General features: G+C 45.3%; 2 protein-coding genes across 5 annotated transcripts in view; both read right to left on the bottom strand.

The window, feature by feature from the left end:
- Nucleotides 1-22,076, bottom strand: part of DNMBP (dynamin binding protein) — a 232,417-nt gene that overhangs the window by 53,990 nt on the left and 156,351 nt on the right. The window lies entirely within an intron of this gene.
- Nucleotides 1-22,076, bottom strand: part of HPSE2 (heparanase 2 (inactive)) — a 106,071-nt gene that overhangs the window by 72,003 nt on the left and 11,992 nt on the right. Inside the window, exon 3 of one of the 4 annotated variants that reach the window (XM_056495099.1) lies at nucleotides 19,594-19,755. The exons of the other annotated variants lie outside the window; for them this stretch is intronic. Coding sequence (XP_056351074.1) covers nucleotides 19,594-19,755 — 162 coding nt within the window. The remainder of the gene's footprint in view (nucleotides 1-19,593; nucleotides 19,756-22,076) is intronic. 4 annotated transcript variants of the gene reach the window in all.

Raw genomic sequence — 22,076 nt, 5'->3', positions numbered from 1 at the left:
CGGCCAGCCATTGAAGGTCAGCTGGGAGGTGACCTTCAACAAGTCAGGGATTGAAGAAAAAAAGCCAGGCACCCATATCATCCAGCAAGCAGGGTTACATGAGGCACCTATGCCTTTCTTTCTTGATGCCAGTACTCAGCTCCTGGCAGGAGCTTGGAGGGATTTCACCATTTGGCCAAGCACAAAGCCAGAAGGACAGGGGCAAGCAGGAGGATGTGTGAGTGAGGAACATCCCTGCATGTCCCACAGTCTGCAGTGAGTCATCAGTCACAGCTTGTACCAGATTTCCTAGTGACAATCCTGCTGGTGAAATGCTCCTGACTCTGGAAGCCTTAGCACAGGTCTCACGGTGCGTTAATCCCACCACATAGATCTGAGAAGCATATAAACACCATCATCTTTACCACTGCTTGGCACATCATAAATACAACTGCTTGAAGCTGGCTGTTGGACACTCATCCAAGCAATGGTGCTGTAAATTCAGAGGGCAGGAGAGTCTGCACAGGAACAGCCCAGGAAAGAGCAGGAGACAGCTGTTTCATTTCTACTTCTTACAGGAAAATATTTCCATGAAGTGTAATGTTTGGAAAATGTCTAACAACCCAGTTCATGCTTTCTACAGATTATGTGGACTTAGCATTTCTGTTGTCTATACTGGGGTAGATGAATAGAGAGATAAAAGGAGGCATGAAAATATAAGACAGTTGGAATGCAGGAGAATCTACAGAATGTGCGAAAAATGTAGGAAAAACTAAATAAAAGAGGAAAAGACAAATGAGATATTGTCAAGGCAGCCAGTGAAGCAGCAGAGTCCCAGTTCAGAGGTGGAACCATTAAACGACAAGTGAGGCAGCTCTTACGAAAAGCCCACATGGTTTTTTAACCCTGGAATTCACTAGGGGGAGTGTGTGGTCAAGGGTGAATGCCAGAATAAATCTGTTTACCAGAAGAAAAAGGGTATGTACTGGGAGTTCAGTCACCCCAGAACAGGGGCTCAGGGAATGAGGCAGCTTCTGCACCAGCCACACCCAGGACATGTCACCCAACAGCTGGGAAGGAAAGGTGGGAGGCATCCACTCCACATCACACCCAGCAGTGGCTCTGAGACAGCAGGTTCACTTGCTTCCAGAGTCAGGACCAAATACCATGGCCCTGTAAGTGAGAAGTAAAAGAAAATGCCACGGAGTAAAATACGGTGAATTTGCTTGTGTTTTACCTGGGGAAAAATATTAAACCTTCCTCCCTTTCCTTCTCCAGCTTGTCACAAAAATTTGGGATCCTGATCCAGAAAAGTCACAGTGCCAACACAGCATTTCCACACCAATTCCAGTCCTTCCATGTCCCAAGTGCAAATGAGCAGCATGTCAGACAAATGTTAGAACAGCCCTGTCCCACCCTCTGCTCTTCTCTGCTGCAAAGAGGAATGGGAAGATACAGATCCCCATGGAGACCTGTGCTGAAAGGGGATTGAGGAGCCCAGCAAGGAAGCACAAAGATCAAGCAGAAAAAGGAATTGCCTCAAAGCAAGACCACAACACAAAGGGCATTCCTACTGCTCCTGATGGAAAATAGTCCCATGTAGGAAGGGAATGTAAAGGACTAGGACAGTCTGGCAGGGATTTCCAAAGTATGCATGCTTGTACAGAGCACATTGTGCATGTGCAACAAACATAATGTAAACCTCTGTGCAGGACACACACACCAACTCCTCCTTGAGATCCTGCATTTCCTTCAAGTGCACTAAAAGCAATTGCATCACACATGTACAGCTGCCCATCCAAAATTCCCTGAGTGTCCAATCCCTTGCACATAAAAGTATCAGTGATTTCCAGGCAAGGAACAACTCAAGGCTCCTATGCATGGGGGCATATCCCACATTTCCAGACATTTGGCAGCCCCTCAGGATTCCTGCATCTGTGGACACATCTGGGCTTCCCAGACACGGGGCAGTGGAGAGTTTCTGTGCACGCACAGCAGCATGCAAGGCCAGGAGACACATGAATTCCCCTAAGTCTGGCTAGACAGTGACAGACAAGAGAGCACATCTGGGGAAACCTGGACAGTTGGTCATGTGAAGAGCAGCCTAGCCCAGAGCAGCCAGCAGAGGAAGCTGGTGGCATCAGAGATGAAAGGCATAGCAGCTTGGGTTCTTTTCCTCACACCTTCTACCTGAGGGCAAACTGGCAATTGCATCTCTTGGCGACATGAATGCAAAACTTGTGCTGCTTCTGGACTGTCCTGTCCTCAGAAAGAGAAACACAAGGCATGGAGCTACTCCCAGTCCCCGTGGGGCTGCCAGAAATAACACAAACCTAACGTCTCACACCAGCTGGCGAAGAGGACTAATCTGGCTTCAGGAACTGCTTGAAAGAGAGCCAAGCCTCCCATCCAGTTCTCATGGCCCCCTCCACCTCCCTCCAGACCCAGTTCCTTTTCTGGCATGATGGTATCCTCTGTGCTCAGCTGACAGCAAGCTGCTCCTCGCTAACCCCTCTGCCGACCCACCCTGCCACATATTCCTTGCTGGGGCTTCTCTGTGCTTTTTCCATCCAGGGCACAGAACAACAGGCTCTGCTCTGTGGTGGCCAGACCAGAGGGTGGTGGGGTAGTGGACATGACAGGAAACCCCATCTGTCCCTCCATCCTGGTCTCTGTCATTGCTACTGCACCTCTTCCCTTGGATTAGGCATCTCAAGAGATGCCCTGCCCATGAACCTGCATTTCTCTCCCTTCCATCAACAACTTACGTCTCTTTTGAACCTCCAGCTCCAAGGTCTGCACTCCTCTGTAGAGGCGGAGCTTGGTCGTATTTCTAAATTATTTTTTTAAATTTCTTTTTAAAATGCAGTATAATGACCAGACCAGATGCATCAGCAACATATAACTAAATTTGTCTTAATTTATAACGAGGGTGCTGAGACACTGGCACAGTTTGCCCAGAGAAATTGTGGATGCCCCATCCCTATAAGTGTTCACAGCCAGGTTGGATGGGGCTCTGAGCAACCTGGTTTAGTGGAAGGTGTCCCTGCCCATGACAGGTGGATTGGAAAAGATTACTTTTAACAGGTCCCTTCCAACCTAAACCATTCCATGATTCCTGATTCATTTCAACCAGCAGCTTGCAAGATAATGAGAAAGAGTGATTTTGACAGTCACATAACTAATTGCTACTAATCCAACCCATTTTCAGTGACATGGCATAGCCCAAGCCAACAGCTGTGAAGTACAGTTTAAACTAGATGCTGGTAGAAACATAAGGGTTTATTTTCATGGCTGCTATCACATACACCTTAATTCTCTTCCTGCCACCACATCCCTCCCTGTACTGAGCACTGCCTCACTGCAGTTTCTGCATTAGAAAAGCTGAGTTAAAAATATGTGAGAAAGCATTTTTTTCCTTGAGTCAACATGAAAGAAGAAGGCTGGCACACTCAGGAGGCTGCATGTAAATGAGTCCAAAGGCCATGTGTTTCAGAAATAAAAGAGAAATCCAAAAATTAATTTTAGAAGGGCAAGACCCTGATGGAAAGATAGCCTGCATTACAAGTGGACAGAGCTGGGCAGAGCTAAACTCAAAACATTCCGAGCCTGATTTGGTCTGCAAGGTTCCTATCTCCTTCTGTCACACATTATTAAACACAGATCAAAAACAGGATCTAGGATTACAGAACACACTGGACTCGGGACATCAGAAGACACCTGTCCTATAAATAGGAATCATTTACCAATTCAGAGCAACACACACATGTTTTGGCAACCTCTCAGCCAATAAAAGCAGAAGCCACAACTTTGGAATTATCCAAGTGCTATTACTTTAAATGTGAAACAATGGTTTACATCATCGTGACTTAACTCCTTTTTTCCCAAATTCTTATCATGCATATCTGTGCTGAATCACATGAAAAATTAACCCTTCCTAAAATTAGTCCATTTACAAATTGGAAAAATGTTTGTTGTTTGTTTGTTTGTTTGTTTTGTTTTTTGTTTGTTTGTTGTTTAGTTTGTTTTGGGGTTTTTTTAAAGAATAGAGCAAAAATAACAACAAAAAGCAGAATTTTAGGTTTGAAGCTGTTGATTCAGTGCTTTGGATATCTTCAGTAGATTTTTGCCTGTATCCCAACACCCCAGGATTTCAACCTCAAAACTTCAAAGTTGATTCATCCACTTAGATCACAGACTTTACATGGTAAAATGCTCAGAAACATCAAACTGGGATTTTGAACAGAGTTGCAATGCTGGGCTCCAATTTGTTGACACTTGGGTTTCTAGGAAAAATTAACAAGAACACGTGCAAGGGTGTGTGTAAGGGAACAACGTGAAGCACTGCTTCCAAACAGGTGCAGCCGATTATCTCAGGCAACGCTGTGCAGGAAAAGAAACGCTGTTTTCCTCGCAAATTTTAAGAGCACTAAAAACTTCCAGATAATGGGAAGTCCCTGAAGCTTTTAGAAAGTGTTTTCTCATACTCTGTACCTGGTATGACAGCTGCTTCTTTGCAGCTATGGGGAGTTGTGGTTTTCCATTTGTGAAAATTCAAGTGAAATCTATCATTTTTTGGAAAGAGCCTAAGTCCTGGTGTTCTCAAATATCTTTACAGGTTGAACATTTGGAAATTATCCAAGACTCCAATCAGAGCCTGAATATGTGGAAATATTTAACTCTCTAAGAAACAGTATATAAAATAAGCTGTTTCTCTGCTTGATGACTATTTCAGGATTGACTAATTACTTGTCATGATGCCAAACACCACAGAGATGGCTCAAGAGGATAATTTCTGAAACTTGAATTCGTTACATTCTATCAAAGGATGACTATTTCTGTGTCAAAACCCTATATCTGGAAATTTATATGCAGCAAGATCATAAATGAACTTTTTGACACCCAAGGTCGAGTTATTCAATGAAATATCTGCTAAATCTTTTTTGGGAGGTGAAATGAACAAGCTTTAAAATGAAGCAGGAAAATAAAGACTACTGTATCAAACACAGGTTCCTCCTGGGGAAGCACTCACATTTCAGATAGTTGGTCTCTGGATCTTGTTTCAGGGAAGGATTTGGTGACTGGGAGCAAAGACTCCCTGCTGCCCTGGTCAGCACATCAGCTCCTCCCTGGGGGTGGTTGTAGCAAGGAGATGTAGATGAGGTTTCCTAAACTCAGTCACCTCTTTCCAAAAAAACCCTGATCTAAATTTGATCTTTCTTCTTATACCAAAGCACATCACATCAAGGCCAGGCAGGTTCTGGCATAGGCAGGGACTAAGTTCATCTCCTATTTTAATGGGAAGAGAACCAGAGCCCATAGTCCAAGCTCAGCTTTGTTTCCAGCTGAGTGAAAGTTCCCGTTGGCCAAGTTATCAGCAAAGGCTAACAAATTCAGTTTGGTTTCAGGACTATTTAATTCCTGCCATCACCTATTCTCTAGGAGGCACAACACTCATGTTGCACATTTATACAGGTTATAAGGATAGAAAGGACCATTCTCAGCACTATAAATCTGCACATAATTTCTTCAAGGTTGTTCTGCACTAGGTTCTAAATCATAGTTTCCTTTTTTGCCTTTCTTCTCTAATATTTCAAGATAACTCCCCTGAACTTTTTCTTCTTCTTGTTGATATTTGCACATTATGATTTTCTTTTTAAGTTTTCTTAAGTAGATGAGTATTAGTGAAATCTTATCTATAGCATCCTATTTCCAGGATTTGGTCACATTTACTGCTCTTTTCTGAATCGTTCCCAAGCATATAGTATTTTGGCTAAAATTGGCATGAGAATTGGACATGGTGGCCAACACTGCTTCCCAACACCATTACCAATATCAGAGCATCCCACTGACCCTTACAGGGCTCTGGGTGCACCTGTCCTCCCAGTTCCTGCTCTGCCCCTGTGGTTCATGACCACCAAGCTATTTGCAACATCCCCAATTCCTTTTTATTTATCTGCTTCCACTTCAAATTTAACCTTTTCTCTTTAGTCCTATGAAGTCCAAGTCTATACTGAGTATCAACACATCAACTTTAGTTCATCTGTAAAACAGTCAGATGCCAGTCCTAAGCTCAGAGCTGTCACAGCAGCTTGCCAAAGCCAAGCAGTAGATTTTAGACCAGTGCCCTGACACACCATGTGAGATAACCAAAGGCTTTGGCACAGAAAGCACAAAGACAGCAGCCTTGTCTGTGTAATATCTACCACTGAAAAATAACCTTTTGCTTGTCCCTAGTGCTACAAGGCAGCTGCACCAGGTGGAGGTGGGTGCTGTGTGGGGTTTGGGGAGCGTTTACCAGTGCCCGTGGTGACTGGCAACTGGTCAGTGAACGGAGCAGGGGGAAGAAAAGGAGGCTCATGATGGGAGGGAGAATGAGAAGGATTTTGGAAGAGGAAAAGCTGCAAGAGCCAAGCAGAAGGGCACAAGGATGCAATGAGGGCAGATAAGCATCAGAACAGGCTGAGCCCCAGCGTGGCAGGAGGGAAGAGCAGCACAGCAGCCAGTGTGTGGGAGAGGGAGAGAAGGAGCAGCACGAGCCTGTTATGAGGCCACAGGGAAGACACAGCTGTCAACCACAGCCCTGCAGAAAGGCAGAGAGGGATCAGCAGGGGAGACACACATGGAGTTTGGTTTTGGCCAGCCTGAGAACAGCAGGCAGCCATCCACCATGGAGCTTTATGTGGGATGTGCAAGGCTGGCTGGCAGAGGGAGGAAAGAGGTCCCTTCTGGGGCATTCCTCACCTCAGATGGGTGAGCTGGGTCCAGACCAACATGGCAATCCATAACCCTGAGGAAAAGAGATTGGAGAGGAGAGTCTCATGTTTGAGCAGCAAAGGGGCAGGGGAAGGCACCAAATCCAGCCAGGAAAGGAGACCTGAGTGACAGGGCTTTGAATAACCTGGCCTACTGGAAAATGTCCCTGCCCACAGCAAAGGGGTTGGAGCTAGGTCATCTTTAAGGCCCCTTCCAACCCAAACAATCCTATGATTGTATGTGAACACCATCAATCATTAGCAGCTCTAGAACTCATTCCTATATGCCAGCCTTGCAAGGCACAGAAAGCAGCTGTGGCAAATCCTGACACTACCTGCAAACAACTAAGTCTCCTCTTCCTTCTTCTATACTCATGTGCTAAGGGGCTCAGACACTGTCAGTGTGCACACAGCACCACAGGCAGACTTCTGGAGGTGCAACCTCCCTCCCACCAGCTCACTCAAAGCAGCAACCTCCTCTCAATTGCCTTCCTTACAGACTTGCTCCTTGCTCCTGTCACCTCAGCACATCTGGCAGAACATCCTACTCCTCATCTCACCCCAGCATCATGAACCAAGTGTCCCAAGACTGTCTGGCTGCTTGTACAGCTCTTCCACACCAGTCCAAGGCCCCACATCCACCCCAACTCTCCTGTCACACCCCATGGCAGGCACAGTGGAGTGCCAGCATCCTGCCTTGCACCCCTGTCACCTTGGGGTGACACAGACATTCTCCCCACACATGCACTCCCAGATAGCAATACCCTTCTCCAGAAAGGAGATAGGCACACAGGTTAAGTGCTGTATGAGTGAAGAAAAGCAGACAGCTCAGTAAGGCACTAGTGCTGAGCAGCTTGGAGGAGATGCTGTTCATGCCAGTAGGCTCAGACAGCAAGCCCTGGTGGCATAAGAACGTAAATTAGGTGCATAAATTTAGGTGCATTGCCACCTACATGCAAAGCCTCCAGAGCTCTGTGTGTACACCCCTGAAGTTACAGTCTGCTACTAATCAAGGACCAGGTTTCTGTTCTGTCCAGTAGATAATACATAATGGTATAGACCCACAGTTTTCCTGTGTGAGTATGTGTTGGGAAGCACCTAGAAACTGTTATACAACATTGAATTATTTCCAGAAGGACCCTCTGCAGTTGGTATGACTGCTACTTTGTCCGACATTGAATCAATTTCTTGGCCTGTGCCCTCCTACCTCCCCAAAAAGCCTCCATACAAATCCCAGAGCTGAATCAGTTTCCTCTGTTTAGAGGCTCCACTAAGTTTTTTCCTAGGATTCCCATTTTCTCTACTTCTTTTTCTTAAAAATATATAAATAGTCACATCGTCATATGAGACAAGTAGAGACTGACTCTTATGGGTAAAAAACAGATGTTTCCCAATCTTCCCTAACAAAGTAATATTTTATATATGGCTCTTCAATGGATTTATAGCCAATGAAGGGATGTTACTACATTAGCTCATGGAGGGGGTGGGTGATAAAAACTGGAAAGGAAGAGCCAGACAAGGAAAAAAGAAGCTATCCAGAGCGCTGCAATTGGAGAAGCATGACAAATGGGCAGCACAGTTTTAGAGGGCTTCGACAGCAAGGCAGATTGCCTGGCTGGGAGTGATTGTCCACAGCTGGAGCATCGCAGAGACCATCTGGTATTTCTTAAACATGCTTTCCCCAGGTGATCCAATTCTTGGAGTGCCCCAGCAAAGAGAAGAAAAAAAGGCCTGCGAGTCTCAGTCCCATTTCCAGAGTTCCCCTAATTAGTTAATAGAATTATATTTGAACTGGTTTCAGTTTCTCCTTAAAAACCTTTGTTTTTGCCACCTTTACATCAGAGGAAAAAAAAGAAAATTTAAACTCATGGAGGTTTTAATTTCTTAAAAAAAAGCCAATGATTGTGTCTCTTGGCACAGCAATCCAATATAAAACTTAATGAAGTAAAGAGAGATCCAAAATTTCTTTTGAACACCTTGTAACCTCACTTCTCCCCCACCACTCTTAGCTGCACAAAGCATGTATATCCAGAGCTTCTCACGTTACTCTCCCACCCCCGTGTATCCATCCCCAGTAAGAGCCTCTGAAAAAGCAGGGCATGGACTGCATGGGGGACTCCAGGATCAAGGGGCTCTTACTTACAGGATTTTGACCCTTTTCTTAACTTGGAAAAAATATTAAAGACTTTAATTAACTGTGCATGTCACACAGTCCCATTTATGCATCAAGGAGGGCTGGCAGAGAACCAGTGCAACAACAGTGCTGCTGTCCTTGTGTTCCCCATAAGACAGCCCTTCCCAGAGCCAGGAGCACTGGGAACCAGCTAACGAAGAAAAGAGCAAGAGAAGCAGTAAATAATAAATGAACGGACAGATGGGAAAAGGGTTAGAGTGAGCAACTGGAGAAGAAGCCTTGGGAAGCAAACTGTGTTCCCACCAGCAGGCAGTGCCCCCTCTGAGCAGTGTGGGGCAGGAGCCAGGGTCCAGCCACAGAGATTATCCCAGCCACAGAGATTATCCCAACCACACAGAGTATCCCTGCCACTCCCTGCCAAGCCAGGCTCGCCATCCTGCCGCGCCTTTCCCCTCTCCTCCCTGTTTTCTCCAGGAGTCAGCCCAGCCACAAAGCTTTGGTCTGACAGATGTATCCTGCATGCCACAGTCCCACATCCCAGATCCCTGGCTGCAAGCTCCTCAGCAGCATGCAAATACCACTCCTGGGATTCTCCACAGGGAGCAAACACACAGGAATAGTGGCTGGAGGGCTGAAACTAGCGATACTCCAACTTCAGCAAAATTAGCTGCCATGTCACAATTTGCCAGAGAAGTTTTTGAAAATGCTGAGAACTCACCAGCTACAGAGTTTCCTACCCTGTCCACATAGGCATCTACCTTCTCAGGTCTGTATTTGAGCAAAGCTAGTGGGGTTGTAATCTCAGTCAAAAATACATACACAAGATGCTTCAACATCTCCACACTGAAAAAAAAATCTAATTATGTTAGTGGGAAGAAAATACTGGAAAAAATAAACCAAATTAATATTTAAAGGATATCTTGGTAGGGTTTTTCTTTTTTTGGTGTTTTCTTTTTGGTTGTTTTTTTGTTGTTGTTGTTGTTGTGGGGTTTTTTTTTGTTTTATTTTGTTTTTTGTTTGCTTTTAGATAATGGCTAAAATCAGCATATTCCATCACCATGCTGGAAGGGGATTTTGGCAGGAATCCCATCCTTATGCAGTGGTATAGATAGCAATAACAGAAGATATAACCCATGATTGCAATGCTAAAGAAATAGCAATCAACTGCAAATTACAAAGTACAGAAAATTAATACAGTATTTAAAAAGTATGATGGAAAAATTCATGTCTTGCTGAGTTATGAGTGGGAATTAAAATACAGAGGAAAGAAGAGAAATGAAGAAACATAGCTGTGTTATTTTGTGCACATGGTAAAATTATCAATGTAACTACTAAAACATAAATATAGGCACTCTGTATTTATTAAAAAAATATTATGATGAATTCATCGTAAGATGATTATATACGTCATCATTTACGAATGACCAGAACATGAATTAGATAACATCTGCTTTAGATAAACACTGTTAAATCACCCACCCTGGATAATTTGCACCTCCAAGTGCACTAAGGAGATCTCTGACCTGTTGATGCTAATTTTTAATAAATCTTGGAATGCCAAGTAATTCTAGAAGGGTAGGTGAGCCCTAACCCCATGCTGGCACTTCGGCAGGACTTGCTGACCTAGGGACCAGCAGCCAGTCAGGCTGACAGCAGAACTTGACAGAGTAATTAAAAGACAATATGAGAATGTACCAATAATTCATTATATTCACGTCTCAGCTAATTACCAACCAGCATGTGCTGTACAGAATGAAGTCCTGTCTAACTGATGTTACAGCTTGATTTAAGAACCTGCATTAATAGAAGTAATTTGGAATAAGTAAAGGGACAGAAGTGGCTAATGAGACAAAAACCTATCCATTTCTTGTTTCCCATTCCACAGGATGCAGTGTTTTTACCAATCATTCAGATATATACAAGATCCTTAGAGGCAGCTTGCAGATAGCGCAAATGAAGGTTAGTAAATAATGAACAAAACAGCCTTCATTTATCCTGTGATCCAATTTGTATGGCTAAATGGCCACCATCCAACCAAGCGTGCTTTAATTCAGCCAAGCACAAGATAATACACGTACAGGAAAACAATACAGAGCTTGTATCTCCAGGATGGAAAAGCCTGTCCTGCATGGCCACAGGACCAAGGAGGAGGTATGACAGGACTTTGGCAAAGTGAAGCTTCAGGAGCCAAATTTATTCATCTTTTGAAAGAAAAATCCACAAGGTTAGACTGCTGCATGTAGGCATCATGTTGGTGTGGGAGGAGAGGGGGTTTCTGACCTGGTGGCGAGAGGCAAAGCAAGCTCCAGAGGTTGAAAGTCAGAGTTAAACATGGTGCTGACAAAGAGGAAAAGTAACATCAGCACAGCTGAGGATGAGAAACATCACACAAGAAGCTCAGGATGATCTTGAGGCCCAGCATAAAAGCAGGGGGTGGAAGTCAGTAGTACCAAAGGCAGGAATAAAGGCTGCTGTGTAACGTAAGACTGGAAGGAGCCCAGACACTGGCACACTGGGGGTCTGCTTTAGGCTACAAAATAAGGGAGATCAGAAGCATAGGCTTATTGGGAGCATCTGAAACACAGAACCTGCTGGTAATTAGGGACCTTTAACTGCCCACACATTTTCTGGGAGAGGAAGACATCAGACACGGCCTTGCATCAAGTTCCTGGAACACACCATCAATAAAAAAAAAAACAAACTGAGAAAGAAGTGACAGGAACAAAACTAGGAAGGAGTCCCCTTGAGGTTTGATTCTCATCTACAGAGAAAAACTGGGGAAAGCCATGAAGGTGGAAAGCACCACAGGCAGGGAAGCCCAAAACGAGTGTTTGTACTTGTTTGAAAAAGAACGGGAAATAGTGGCAGAATAAAAATAGTGCTTTGCAAGGACAGAGGCTTCAGTAATCTGAGAGGGTTGGCAAGTGAGATTTTGCTCCAAATGAAAGGGGAGCTTGGGAAAGACAGTGTTTTGTAAACACACAGCAAGATAAGGGAACAGATGTAAATTATCTTAACGCAGGGGTACGATTAGGGTAATTCAGAGACTCCTCCGTGGCTCAGAGCATGCAAAGGAGAAATGGCAGCTCCATCAGGCTGATGTGGATGAGCACAAAGGAACAGCACCAGGAGAGAGGGACAGAGCGAAAGAGCCGAGTGCTCCACAGAAACTGCTCACAGCAGTGATCACCAGCAGCAACCAGGAGACATTTGATAACTACATCGGTGGGAAGAGACAGACCAAAGAGTTCAGCACCTCCTGAGGAGGGAGAAAAGGTTAATAGATTGCTTTATGACACTGAACACGCCACAAGCCCTTCCAAAGCTGTTAGTGCGTGTCAGCCCTCCCCCTCTTCCACCAAAATCTGTTTTCTGTTAGGTTTATGTGTTTTCTTTATTCTCTACACAGCACCCAGAACTGGCTGGTTCTGGTAATGACATTACATATTATAATGTATGTATAACTGCTAATTTTAAGATTCACAATTTATAAAGTATCTTCTCTTGTGAGGCTACTTAAATTGGACAGTAAATTGAATTTAATAAATCCTGAACATGTCACAAGAAGCCATATTTCCCACAGTTAGAAAAACAATAACCAAATCAGATAATGAGAAAGCCAAAGTGTGGCTTAACAGACTAGAGGGTGTCACCTGAAAAAGAGATTCACCTTCGTGACCTCTCTCACACACACACATGCTGGCAGCACAAAACGAGTTGTAAAACAACTAATTAGGGTAAGAGAAGGCAGGGGATCCCAGGGGTTTGGCTCGCAGCTGTCTCAGGAAGCAAAGAGGTATAAATTGGGGCAGAATTTCACAATAGTCAACAACTCACAGAGTTAAAGTAGGAATGCAAAATGCTTTTGTTGGTTCAGACTTCATGAAAAGAAGGATAACATTAGGACCACAAAATTAATGCAATTAAAAGACTCAAAGGGTAATGTATAGTAGCACCTCAGCAGAATGAAAACTACAGAAGTTTGATGTTTTAAAATAGGTAGAGGTCCGTCAGCAACTATCTGTAGGAATTTCTGGAAGACAAATGAGGTTCTAAAAGACCAGAAAAGGGCACATACAGTGTTGAACTATGTTCAACAGGTTGAAAAACCAAGGAAATTGCAGGCTAGCCAACATAACTTCAATTCCTGGAAAAATTTTGAAAGAAATCATCAAACAATCCATCTGCAAGGAAGGGCTGGAAGTAATAGCCCTGCCACGTGAAGGCAACCTGACTTCTCTTTGATAGTGCAACAAGGTCTCATGTGTGAGATAGAGGCAACAGATGTTCTGTACCTTTACTTTCTCAAGGCTTTACCTCCAGTTTTGTGTAGCATTTTAATTAGAAAATTAGGAAAATAGTCTAGATGAAATTCCATGTGGGAAATACACAGCTGGTTGGGAAATGGTACACAAAATTGCAGGCATGAACAAGCAATATTGTAGCAAAAAGTCCATGATTATACACACAGAAGTGTCATGCACCAGGTACATGAAATAGTCCTGCTGCTTTTCTTTGTCAAGAAAGGCCTCACTGCAATACAGGTCTCATTTCAAGGCAAAGCTCTTAAAAAGCATCCCAGATCCAGCTGAGAGAGCCCACAGGACTACAACAAAACACAGAGCCACAAAAAAATTGTAGAGGGTTGAAAGGGATCTCAAGATGCAGAATCAGCTATACACATGTGTCATTCAACTTGAAAATGAAATGGACATGAGAAAAGAGCAAATGAAAGGCAGTTGTTCAGTGCAGAGAACAAAAGTCTTCAGGGAATGTGATAACAAGCCTCAAATATGTAAAAGATTTCTGCAAAGAGAAAAGGAGTGCTGTAAGCTGTTCTCCATGTCCACAGGGAGAAGACATGCCATCATGGGCTTAAACTGAAGCAAGAGATTTTAAAAATACCAACTCCATAATGATACAGCTAATTATGCCCTAGAGCCAATTGCTGAGGGAGGGTACATCACTGCCACCACAGAAGGTTTTAAAACAAGGATAAAGCCACATCATTTGAATCAGTCAGCAGTGATGTCCCCACAACCCGAGCAATGCTGGTGCCTGGCAGCTGAGCCCCAGCAGCCTGCAGGCTTCACAGGACATGCCCAGGAACACAATACATTGCAGCTACAGCAAACACACTCAGAAGGCTGTGCAGTGAAAACAAACAGCCACTTTGTTACAGAATGAGCTCATATAAACAACTGATAATGGCACAAAAACACTCAGTTACCCGAGATCGTTTTCCAAGATTTATTTTTCCCAGCACTATTCCATTGGATCTGATCCCAAGATCTCAGAAGACACCTGCAAACTGTCCTCAGAAGGTTGGCACCTCTGGTCATTAACTCACTTCAGAGAGTGTTCTAATGAAATTAGAGTTTTCCTGGTACCTTCCTCCCAGGAAAGCCTCCAGTGTTTCACAGCAGTTCTCTCCCCATCTCTCCCACAGGAGTTGATGATATTATTGTGTTCCCTTTGCTGACAGGACTTCTCCACCAGTACCCTAGTTGTGCTAATCAAGGTGACAAGTTGTGGGTAACTATTTCCACTGTGGTTTTAGCTTTGAACACTAGTTTGTTTTCTTTGAAGGGTTCAAGCCCCCAGAGTTTGACTGAGTTTCCAAGTGTACCAGCTTCCCATGCACCTTTCCCCAGTCAGAGATCAGGTACAGATTTGCCATGGAAAAGGCTAGAAGATGCCCTCTTGAGGTCCTTTTCAGATCTATTTTGTACAATGCTGTGGATAATGCGTGTAATGTAAGGGTCTGTGATAGAGAGCTTGATCCAAAAGACATTCCCAGGCCTGTCACACAGTCCAGGGTGCACTCTCCCTGAAGGAAAGCTGCAGTGCAGACCACCCCTGTGCAGCACCAGTAAAACATATGATACATATCACTACTGTGCAGACTACAGGACATTTAGGTTGCTGATCCAAACAAGATGCCAAAAAGGCAAGGAAGCTGTACTTACCTTTCCAACAACCCTGTCAGGTACCACCTCAGAAGGTGGCCCACCCTCCAGTCCCATGCAGTTAGGTGTAGCTGGGGGATAAAACCCATCTGAGGAAAACTCCAGCAAAAATAGCCAGAGTGGCCTTACTGCCTGGCAGCACAGGCACTAAAAGCACACCAAACCCCATGCCCTGCTTCCTCCACTCACCCTCTTGCAAGGGCAGCCCCTGAGTCATGATTCTCTCAGACCCAGCACTATAAGGGATGAGCCTCAGGTCCCACAAACACGTCCTTCTCAAGGACCAGTGTCTCCCAGAGCCACAGCATTCAAGCAGGAATCACAAAACCAGCAGGGGAGGTTCACAAGAGCAGGAAACCCACGTGTCACAGGTGCTCGACCTGAGCCATGTGATTCCCTGCCAAAGAACAAGTGCAATTGGGGTTCTTGCTGTCTTTGGGGAGAAGCAAAAAACTCATTTCTGTGGGACAGTATCTCACTAGCAAGCTCTTAACACAGAAACACTGCCCTCATCTCTACTCTGTGCCCCCCACACATGTCCTGCAGTAGCCATACACACTCTCTGCTCCCCGATCCTGCCTTGTTCCACTCATCCCACATTACACATGCCATTTGTGAAAAGCGGGTGTGCACCCTGTCACCACCACCTCATACCCCAAATCACTTACCTTGGACAAAAAGGGTCTCTGCATGGCTGCAAATATCTCCAGAAGTAGGCTTTTTCAAGGAAAAACCTCACAGAGAGATCACAACTGCTGTTATAGCAGAGTTTAAGGTATCTAATTAGCATGATGGGGTAGTGGGATGCCAGTGTAAAACACGTGATTGCAGTGTTGGACACAATGAAATGCACTCTTCAGCAGCTGTCAGCTCTGTTCCTATCAGTTCCATATCAGTTTTGTCCTTCAAGTCTCTCTCAGTGCAGTGAGTGTGACACTGCTGACACCCTCAGCAGGGTAGGAACACAGATGGTCACCTGGGAGCATTGCAAGCCATGTGAGGAGGGTCTGCCCCCTTAATCACTGCTTTTATAGGTTGTGATGTATATCACAGGATGGAGACCTCCCACCACACACCTTTCAGTCTCCTCACTGGCTTTTCAGAGCAGATGTGGTGTGGCAGGACAGGACAGAGAGCTCTCATCATTAGTCTCTTGGTGCAGTGAAGTGATCTGTGTCACAGTTTCAGGCAGAAGGTACAGTAGAAAGATATTTCTCCATGTTTCAGAATGAGCACTATTTTGTTTCCTCTGGATGAGGAATCCTAAAGGGAAATTTGCAGTACATACTTGTTTCTTGAGAAGCCTCAGTTACACTTAGCACTCCATGCAAATACAGGAGGGGCCAGTGTTTCACATGGGTCTGTTGACCTGAACACTTCCCTCTTGCACAGCCCAAACTGGCACCACAGGCGGAGGAACTCATGTTTAGTCTATTGAAGCCTGATGCTGCTCCACTCCCCACAAGCTCACTCTAAAATCTGCATGCACACTGTGTCTCTGCCCCAGGCAGTTCCTCACACCCCACCTGCTGCCAGCCCAGTGATGTGCATTCCGGCCCCCCCACCTCCCCCGGTTCCAGGACTCCAAAATGACCTTCCTGTCGCCTGAACATTTCTTCTGAGGGCTGCAAAGGAGGGGAGCCTGCTGTGATGATGGCAACTTCTAGCCCAGCTGGTACAAAAGATAAAAAGAATCCCTGCTCGCTCTGTGAACTGCGAAGGAGCAAAGCAGTGTTTCTAGGAGAAGATTCCTTCTCCTCCCCTGTCCCACGGCAGGCTGAGCTCAGGGAGCTGGTTCCCAGAGGAGAGCAGGCAGTGCTCTGCACTCTCCCCCTGCTCTACCACGAGAGACGCTGATCTGTGAAACGAGATACCCATCTCTGAGCACCGCGGGGGAAACAGCAAAGATTAATAAACCTCAAAATATTTTACAGCATTTAAATAGCACAGTCACAGATCAAAGGCAATTGCTCATGTCAGGGAGGCAGGCTCAGTAAGCCTGGAAAGATCACATACAGAAAGCAGAGGCAAGATGCAAGAGAAAGCCTGCAGACAGGAGCCGAGGAAGGCTCAATGAGAGAAACTAAAGGGGTCTAAGCCAGAGTCTCACATGTGTTCCTGGAGGAATGAGAGCCAGAAAGACTGCCTGGTTTCACTCAGTCTCAGTTGTGTCTTAGCACAAAAAACACACATTTCATTTTAAGACACCCTCTTACCTTGGAAGTACCTGCTGCTGTGAGCAGCTTAAATCCCAGTATAACACAGCCCTGCCTGATGCCTGAAATAAGGAGCACACTGGGAATTATGTGCAACTGGTGAATAGATTTGAAAAAGCCATCAACTTACATTGATGCCACAGAGACTGCAGAATCATGCCCTGCACTCTAAGACCTTTCATTCCTAAACCCATGAGGGTACTGCTTGAAAGTTTGTTGGCAGAATGCATTGCCCACACTTGCAGGCAGAGTGGGAGGCCTGAAAGTCTTTCAAATTGTTCATGTAACTGTATTACCTGTGAGGAGGAGGAAGAGGAAGGGAATGAGACTTTTTATCCAGATAACTATAGTGGTAGCGGTAGTGATATGGGAATAAAAATGCCACACAGTACTATTTCTACTCTCAAGCTCTCCTAGAGGAGCTATCCCATCATAAAGCACCTTTATTCTCATATGACTTTGGGAAAGATAGTCCATTTATATTTTTTGGGTAGGATTGAAGAACTAGCAGTAGTAGGAGCCCTCTCACACAGAGGTGTGGGGTTTAATAGTGCTCCAGTCTGGGCTGGACATTGAAGGTCATCCTCAGTACATGCACTGCATGAGGCCAAGGGACTCCTCCATACAGACCCCCAGGAGGAAACCTTGTTCTCAAGGATCTCATGGATACTCTATCCCTGCAAATTCAGTCCTTCACTAAGGACTCCCAAAACCACATCTGCATTCTTGCTCCTGCACTTGCCTCATGACCTGGGGACTCCCTACAGCACCGTACAAACCCACTGTGCAGAACAAAAAGGAGTCCTCAAGCAAACTCTGTCTGATTGAATTTTAAAGGTAAGAAATGTCCTTCTGCAACAGATGTACAACCCCCCTACCCACCCCAAACACCAGATCCATCACAGAGAAGGGAAATATTTACACAAGTTAGTAGAGTTCCAGTTAAATATTATGCTTAGCTGTCTAGAGACCATGTTCTCAGACTATGTCTATGAAATAAAAGATTAAACTTCATAACAATTATGAAGTCGCTCTGCTCACATTCAAAGGGAGTTAAAGAACATTAAAATAGTTCTTTAGGTAATATTCTGGTGAAATTGCTCTCTCCACCCTAGAGAGGTAGAGCTAAAACCTTCTGAACTATCCTGTAAACACACTTGGAAAGGGTAAGAGCTAAGCTGATAACCAGGTAGCACCTCTGCTCTGCAGGTTCTGTAAAAAAATGTGAGCAATGCCAGAGAGCTTTTGAAGCAGCAAGGGAAGGAGGATAGGGGAGAGCAGCTTCACTTCTCGAGGGAAGTTTGTTTAGTGGAAAGTAAGCAAGTTGTCAGGGGAAAAGCTGACAATGTTGATTCCAGCAGTTGTACTGGGAATAAACAGCCAAGTGGATTACGTTACAGAGAATGAGAAACGGCTCTGAGGATCCCATTTAAATGCTGGGCCTTCAGGAATGATGTGATTCAGCTACACCCATGGCCCCAATACCCAGTGACCCCCTGGGCTGAGCCTTTGGACAGTGCTGGTGTTGCCCATCCAACCTCTGTGGAGTCCCCAAGAGCTCCAGCACAGCTATGTCCCCAGGAGAGCCAGAGCTCACTGGTGAGGTCGCAAACCCATGCTGGCTTCAAGGCAGGGGCTGGGCACTGAAATGGGGGTGGCAGCACGGTGGGGGAGGTTGTGCAGGACCGGTTTGCCTCTCCCAGCCCTGAAGCAGGGGAGGGACACCATGGGGTTTGCCATCTCCTCCCCAGACAGAGCACAGGGCCCTCCCTTCTATAAAAATAAGATGCCTGCCTGCCTTTCACAAGAAAGGGACCTGTCAAGAGAAGGGGGTCTCATTTGATTTATTAGTCTCTTCCTCCTTCCCATCGTCTGTGGCTCATCCAGCTGTAGTGATAAGGAGAAGAGATATGAGAGGACCCTGCTGGCTGCTGGGATACCATCCTTCTGCCCACTCACTGCCTGAACATATCAGTCCTTTACAAGCACCATTAAATGTGTATCCAAAATGTGGCAGTCTCCTCCATCGAGATTCTGTTCCCTGGATAATACAAACAGTTGCCAGAAAAAGAGAATCCTCTCATCTCTGTCTAGGCCATTATCCCTTTATATTTGCTCTTTAATATTTACTGGGTTCACACAAAGTGCATGCTCTGGAAAGAAAAAAAATCAGCTGCAGCTTAAAGGACTCCAAATTTAGTAATTGCTGCAGCCCCATCGACGTGAAGAGTTAGCAGGGAGATTTCTCCAGCACTTCACATGCCGTGGTATTCAGCTTAGGTCAGACTGTAGAAAATGTTCTGTTCGGGGGCACCAAATCTGGAGTGTTTGCATAGGTGCCAGCTGCAGAGGCTTTATGAGTCCCCCTCCAGTTCCTGCTGGTCCTTTCCCTCCCAATACCCAGTAACCTTGGTAGGAAACAGAGGCAGCCAGAGAGATGCTGATTCATAGAGGTGAAGAACCTGAGGGTTTTAACACACCTGTGAGTTAGCAAGAACCAGACCCAGCTCCTGGCTCCAGAGCTGGTCTTGCAGCCTTACCTGTTAGTGTGAGGTTGCTGTATGTGTTTGAAAACTGCTCCTTTAACAAAACCAAGTGCATCTGAGCTGCCTTTTCCCTCTGTAGCTCCAACATTATGTCAGGATGCTGGGCGATCTTACAGCCTTTCTGCTTATCCAGGGCAATGTCGCTGCGAACAATGTCTACAGCAAAAGGGAAAGAAAAGAGGGAGATGGCCAAACCTCAGCTTTCATTTTCATTTTCACCAGATGCTTGGATCAGTCCAGCCAATATGACAGTCACACAATCATCACTCAGCAAGAGCAACCCAACAAAAGGATCCAAGTCCCTTGGATCCACCTATCAAATGACCCTTCCCAGCCCAAGTGTCCTTTTCTCCCACACAAAGCTCAAGTTGTATGCTCACAGAGCCTACTGACCCATCCTTTACCTGCCTAGCTGCTGCTGTCTTACAATGCTGACCCCTCTCTTGCAGGAGAGTGCAAAAGTCTCCCAACATTTATATTACTACCCTGTTATGTGTGTATTTGACACTAAATAATGAGAAAAGACTAAATCCCACTCCAGTAACCCCTGGCTTCCACTTAACCTTGCCTGTCAAAGAGGTGATGAAGGTTTGTTCTCACCTTGTTTTCCTCTCTGCAGCTATCTCAGGTCAGCATGGCTTATGACTCTTTGAACAAGTGTCTGAATCCTTCTAATGCCTGACATTCACGAGGCAGAAGGATTATTTAACAATTGTTTTCTCTTCATATGAGCATTCTATAAGCCATATTGTGAAACAAGAATATGATATTCCCTACCCTAGACCTACTCACCTGCTGAGGAAAGGGAATGATGGAGTAGCAAGGCAGAGCAAGAATCAAGTAAGATCTGTCAGTTTAAGTGGGAGGGGAGTGGTGCAAACTAGTCCTTGCTAGGTCCCTTATGAGTTTAATAAACTCTGTAGCATGTTCAGATCCACAGGCACCAGATGCTGTGTCTAAATCTTACAAAACCTCAGGCCAGTTCTGATAAGCAAGGATTGAAGCTGGAATTTTTCCACCACATTGCATAAGGTCATTTTGCCTCACAAGGTTGATCTTTGCTTGGTTCAAATCCCATCTGGCTAGAAGCTGCTGAAGAAGCTTGTTGTCAGAAGAGAGTCTCACCTTGCTCCACACACACTCTCCAGCTCCTTTATTGTTACTCACATGAAGAAACACCAAAGTTGCTTCCAAAAGCCACGTTCCTGTCTCTCAAGGTGTCCAATCTCAGGTTCAGCAAACTTAGGTTCAAAGCTCTGCTATATCTTGGGCTGGTAGGGAACTACCTCCAAACATGTGGTGGAGGACTGGAAGCCACATTATCTGTCTCAAAGCCTCATCCTAGAGTCACTACACTTTCCTGCCCATGCTGTGTTCTACCTCTTCTCTGCATAATTTGGGATTAGTACAACTTCTCTAAAGCCAGTCTAAAACAGACTGCTCAGAACAGCAATGTCATTAAAGTACCCACGGTCTGTAGTTAGCCACGTGAGTTGTCTCCTCCACCCACAGCTAGCATACTCAGGAGTGGATACTGGGCAGCATCCAGATACCATGAGAATATGGTTCAGTATTTCTATATCCAGCACAAGGGCATCAGTGAGATGGAGCAAGAGGAAGGACTAATGTTCCTCTGCAGGAAATGAGCACAGACCCCTCAACTTTGTGCTTTAGCACACATTCTTTTAGGTAGGCACTGAGTAAGACATGGGCCTACAAAACCTTTGCCCAACTAACGAATGATGAAATCCTGAACCCCTGTTGTGTGAAATATTTGGAGAACTGAAGATTGAGAAACACAACCTTACATCTGTCCCACATGAGATAGACTATTGCTACCATGGGCTGCTGGAGTCACCTAGAGCCCATTAACTCCTCGGTGATGGATTTCCCTTCCTGCAGAACTGAAGGCAAGAGTTGTACACCCCCATTCCCAAGGCAAGAGTTGTACACCCTCCACTCCCAAGGCAAAATTAAGCCAAACACATCAATGAGGCCCTGAAGGAGGAGAAGACTAAAGGCAGACAGGTTTGGGTCAAAACAAGTTTGTTTCCTAGAAGGAATGGATGACTTCTAAAACACAAATCAGGGCAAATGTGGACCCATGTGAGAGAACCACTGACCATGACCAGGGTCAGCACCTTGGAGGGTGCAGGGGGCCAAGGCAGTGGGTCTATGTGACATCTTTGGGGACCACAGGGATGGCTCTGCATGCACTGTCAGCAAGGCCTGGGGACCGAGGGCAGGCCCTGGAATGAAGAGCAGGAGCAGTGCTCTGATAAAGCTGCTGTGACAGGGATTACCACAAGGATGTCAAGTCACACGCAGATAAATCTCTGGAAGAGTGTGGGGAAGGCAGGCAGGGCACAGAAGTCAGAGCACTCTGAGTTATTCATGGGGTTCTGAGAGCTGCCACTGCAGACACTACGGCAGAGGCAAGACATGCAAGGTCCTGTCTTCTCAGATTGGTGAGGGAC

Source organism: Oenanthe melanoleuca, chromosome 6 (assembly GCF_029582105.1).
Source record: "Oenanthe melanoleuca isolate GR-GAL-2019-014 chromosome 6, OMel1.0, whole genome shotgun sequence".
In the NCBI taxonomy this organism is placed as follows: Eukaryota; Metazoa; Chordata; class Aves; order Passeriformes; family Muscicapidae; genus Oenanthe; species Oenanthe melanoleuca.
Note: the sequence above shows the minus strand (reverse complement) of the source record. Positions and strands in the feature narration are given on the sequence as shown.